Consider the following 5,155-nt stretch of genomic DNA (forward strand, 5'->3'; position numbering starts at 1 on the left):
TAAGCACCTACAATATATGGGTTCAACGGGAATAGAAGAATCCATTGAAATGGTCAATTCACCTCAGATGTATTTGCTAGCTCGCTTTTTTCAGTCAAAAGTGATTTGTCTTACTCCTTACCATCCTTGAATACAACATTTAATATAAAGAATGTGCAATTCAAATTTCAATCTTAGTGGAAGCCCAATTGGCCCACAAGAGGAGCGCGCGAAAAAGGGAATCGACGCCTTGACGCGGCAAGGGGGGAGGATGGGGGGGGGGGATGCGCAACGCGTGCGGGCAACAGGGTGCGCGGGAAACAAAAACAAGCCGCCAAAACTGGAAAAAACACCTGCAAGAATTCAAACCGCGCGCGCGCTGAAGCGAAATCCTATGAGATTTAAAAATCTGGGCACAAGGACCACAAGTCGCAAACGGGAAACCAAGCACGCGTGTACGCCTTCGCGGGTGGCAGAAAACCAAATTTCAAGACTGGACGCTCCATTTCAAATTTCAAACTCGGAAGCCAACCAAACCAAACCATTCCAAAAAGGGGCAGACCCCACACAGTCCACACCGGCCGCTCTACTACTTTCCATTTCGAAATCTACCAGCTCACCACGTGACATAAACAACTTCCTTCTAGGACCCCCCCGTCCTAGATCTGGTGCGTCTCTCACTGACAGGTGGGCGAAAGCAGTCCCCTGGCCCGCCCGTCGGTGGGACTCCAGGGGCGCAGGGCGGGGCCTGTGCGTTCGGACACGACCCCGAAAAATTTCAAACCAGCGGTAACGCACCGTTTCGATCCCGCCCGCGCACCGCCCCGCTCTCCCTGGCGCGCGGGGCCCGCGCGTCAGGCCTTCACCCCGGGCAGCCTCATCTTTTAACGCCCGTCTAATTCTCTCCGACCGTCTCATTCTCTCTCCCCCCCCTCCCTCCCCTCCCTCGTGTGCCACCCCAAATCTCCGAGCCGAGCTCCCAAACCCTAGCCTCCGGCGCCGGCGATGGCCCTCGTCGCGTCGGCGTGAGAAGGGATCTGTCGCGCGCGGCGTCGGCGGGGAGTTGCGGGCGGGCGGGAGGCAGTCGGGCTGGCGGGGATGGAGGCGAGGCGGATCTCGGCGACCCCCCGGCCGTGCAACGGCCGGCGCGTGGTGGCGAGGAAGAGGCCGAGGCAGGAGGCGGTCATCAGCAGCGTCAGGAAGCTGCAGCGCCGGGAGATCAGCTCCCGCCGGGAGCGCTCCTTCGCCATGAACTCCGCGCAGGAGCGCTTCCGCAACATACAGCTGCAGGTACGCTTTCCCTGCCCGCCCCCCGGTCCCGTGTCCAACTTTCTTTAACCTTTCGTTCGCGTGCATCTGCGGAGAGGTTCTGTTTGCTTCGTGTGGGGGAATCGCGGCCCTCGGATGTTCTGGGCATCGCGATTATAGCCTGGATTAGAGTAGCCGACTCGTGGACGGGGTGTGGGGGTTAGGGTTTGGTAGGCTGGGAAAAGTGAGATCTTGTTAGGTTTCGGTGAACTGTCGGTGGTATTTGGGATCTTAGTGTGCTGGGGAAGGCTTCGCCACGCTTCATTTGCTTGATGTAATGGAAAGTTTGTGCATTTAGCGCAGGCGCTTAAACAGTAATGAGGATTTGTGGTAGTCGCCGGTCTGTAGTCCAGTTTTCTTTTTCTTTTTGATGATGAGGATCCGGTCTGTAGTCCAGTTGAGCAGATGTGTGCCGGATGGGCTGTCCTGTGCATCTTGCACCATTCTTCTGGCCTGTCCTGAAACTTCTGACGAATTTTTAGGGAAATCATACTAGTATTTACTTCCTTTCTTATGAATGTGCAAGACCCATGATGTTTGTATTCCTGTCAATTTGTGAATTGCTGCAATCAGCAAAGAAGATGACAGTTGTTACTTATCTGTCGCATATGGCCTTTGAGTTAAGCTGTTTGTTCATTTTATTTAACCATTGTTTGATTGCAAGTTGGGTCTATGAATGCTGGGAATCAGTTGCCTGTCTATTACACGAGTGTTGCCGATGGGTGTATTTGTCCTGGATTCCTGGTTATTCACTGCTTTGGTCACATTACACTGCTCAGATAACCGATTTATTGGTGTTTTTCCTGCACTGAACAAAGAGCACGGGGACACCTTGTTTTCAACAATACTGTTGATCATCAGCACTTGGCTGCTCCACAAGCTACTTTGTGCCCAGAAGTCTCACCTATTAGAACTGTCAACCTTGGGCCTTTTCTCATATTGCTTTCTCTCTGCTGAAATAATTGATTTTACCCTCCTATTTTTGTAGTATCATTCTTTTTTTTTCTTGCTTCTAACAGTGTACATTTGCTATCATTTTAGGAGGAGTTTGACACTCATGATCCTAAGGAGAACAACGCGCTACTACCTTACATTAGGAAGAGGTCAAAAATTATTGAGATAGTTGCAGCACGTGATATAGTTTTTGCTTTATCACAATCTGGAGTATGTGCTGCTTTTAGTAGAGGTATGCTTGTTTTCTTGCAGGTGTGCCCATGCTTCATATTTTCATACTGAGATGCTCTTCTTATATTTCCAGTGACGAATAAGAGAATATGCTTTCTAAATGGGAGTCCAGATGAAGTTGTTCGTAGTTTATTCTACAACAAGAACAATGATTCACTCATTACTGTGTCAGTATATGGTTCTGAAAATTTTAGTGCCTTGCGATGCAAGACAACTCGAATTGAGTAAGCTTTCAGTCCATATGTCTTTCACAAGTGAATACCTATTTCTTTCATCCTGATTAAGACCCCTTTTAACTATTTCAAGGTATATACGCCGCGGAACGCCAGATGCTGGTTTCCCTCTTTTTGAGACAGAGTCCTTGAAATGGCCTGGCTTCGTTGAGTTTGATGATGTCAATGGAAAGGTTTTAACTTATTCCGCTCAAGACAGGTACTTTAACTTATGTAACGATTTTTGTGTGTGGAAAATGGATGAATTTTAACTTCTGCAATGGCTGTATGCACTTTCTGGAACTGTGCTGATTGTATCTCATTCTGCAAACAGCACTTACAAGGTTTTTGACTTGAAAAACTACACCCTACTGTATTCCATATCTGACAAGAATGTTCAAGAAATAAAGATCAGGTAACTGTATTCCCACTTACTTCTCCTTGTCACTTTGCTGTTCAACAAATTCTTCTGTTATCATTGGAATGCCTCTTCTATTACTTGCAACAAAACTGAGAAAAATGTTGGTTTCAGTAGGCAAAACTGACTAAAGCTAGAAATTATTCATCCAATGCACATACAAAGGGCAGCAGTAATCTTATATCGCTGGTGTTGTCAATTTGTTGTGCATCCTAGTTAAACCTGATTTATGTACTTCAAGCTTAAAATAATTGATTCGTTTCAGTAGGAATGCATCTTTATATATTTGTCTAATACTTGTTTAACTTGTGACAGTCCTGGTATAATGCTTTTGATTTATACAAGAACAAGCAGCTCCATTCCTCTGAAGATTCTTAATATTGAGGATGGCACAGTTTTGAAATTCTTCAACCACCTCCTCCATCGTAATAAGAAGGTGGATTTCATTGAACAGTTTAATGAAAAGCTGTTGGTCAAGCAGGATGGAGAGAATCTTCAAATACTTGATGTAAGTATTTTCCTGAAGTGCTTAGGGAAATCAATAAAAATGACTGTTGTTTCTTGCTTATTCTTTATCTCATTTTGTTGCAGGTACGGAACTTCCAGTTGACTGAAGTGAGCAGTACTGAGTTCATGACTCCATCTGCCTTTATCTTTCTGTATGAACTCCAGTTGTTTTTGACATTCCGGAATCGATCTGTAGCAGTTTGGAATTTCCGAGGTGAACTAGTAACATCATTTGAGGATCACCTGCTGTGGCACCCTGACTGCAATACCAATAACATATACATAACCAGTGATCAAGATCTTATTATTTCTTACTGCAAGGCTGATTCCACTGATTCATCTTCAGAAGAAAATGGTAAGATTTGGTTCCCTTTGCCGTTTGTTGTAGGCTAAATTGTGTAATTTGTTATACATTTGGATCACTGTGTGTTGTGTCTTGCTAGTTATCATTGTTTTGGTTTCCTTTGACATTCTTTGGTTCTGCATTCATGCTCCATGCACTTCTGGCATTGAGCAAATTTAATTAAACATGCTGTTGCATCATATCATACCTGGCCCTCCATTTTAATGAATGGTACCCTTGGCCAGTTACATTTTCATAGTGACATCTTTCCACCAGTCAGCAGATAACGGGACTTACCTTATGGTTGTGGATAACATGACTCATCTTATGTTTGCTCATGTGCAGCTGGCTCTATAAACATCAGCAACATACTGACAGGGAAATGCTTGGCTAAAATAAAGGCTGGCAATTTCAACGAGCAAAAGAAGACATGGAAGTTCCAGAATACAATCACCGAGGCTCTTGAGGACATCACAGCTCTGTACTATGACGAAGAGCGTGATGAGATCTACACCGGCAACCGCCATGGCCTTGTTCATGTGTGGGCGAACTGAGCTGAGAAAGCAAATTTCAGGGACAAACAAGATGTTGTTCGTTTGCAGGCGGATCAATTTAACAACCAAGCCTCAGGTGGTGCTGGCCGCGAAGAGGTCTTGGGTCTCCAGCCGTTAGCAATTTGTTGATGTGGAGTATTGTGGTGTCGAGCTGCTCTTTACCGACAGAAGATTTGTTGTAGAGTTAGTGCTTATCATGTGCTTTACCATAGCCTGTAGTAGCCTTGGAGATGTCTCGAGGCGAGCTCTCAAACTGTACCTCATGTAATGTGCCTTCCTGGTAGTTAACTCTGCTACCTGAAATAGTTATACCTCATTCTGTCTGTCAATGTGTCTGGTTGTTGTTGAGTTTGGCATCTTGTAGACATAAACAATTGGAATATGTGGCATAGAAACGCCTTCCACTCTGACCAGAGATGGTTGACGGCAAAAATCAGTTTTTTGAGGAACAGTTGGTCACTTTATTGCTCAATAATAAGGGGTACAATTGTAGCATCTGACGGTTGTAGCGACCATGATCTAGAGATAACACACTCTTTACAAAATTATGCGCCTCATGATTGGATGTTCTTCCCACATGTATGAAACGAACTGAAGCAAAAGCTTGTGCATGCTGTTTGATCTCCAGCAAAACTGAGCTGTATGCACA

At 45.5% G+C, this 5,155-nt stretch overlaps 1 protein-coding gene across 1 annotated transcript; it reads left to right on the forward strand.

Moving 5' to 3' along the window:
• Window positions 1–894: 894 nt before the first annotated feature.
• On the forward strand, window positions 895–4,829 carry LOC125521933. Its single transcript, XM_048687005.1, has 8 exons — window positions 895–1,269; window positions 2,329–2,473; window positions 2,546–2,696; window positions 2,779–2,904; window positions 3,019–3,099; window positions 3,418–3,610; window positions 3,694–3,964; window positions 4,298–4,829. Exons 1-8 carry the CDS (start codon window positions 1,078–1,080, stop codon window positions 4,504–4,506), a joined length of 1,368 nt encoding a protein of 455 aa, XP_048542962.1. The 5' UTR covers window positions 895–1,077; the 3' UTR covers window positions 4,507–4,829.
• The last annotated feature ends 326 nt before the right edge of the window (window positions 4,830–5,155 follow it).

This window comes from Triticum urartu, chromosome 1 (assembly GCF_003073215.2).
Source record: "Triticum urartu cultivar G1812 chromosome 1, Tu2.1, whole genome shotgun sequence".
NCBI lineage: Eukaryota > Viridiplantae > Streptophyta > Magnoliopsida > Poales > Poaceae > Triticum > Triticum urartu.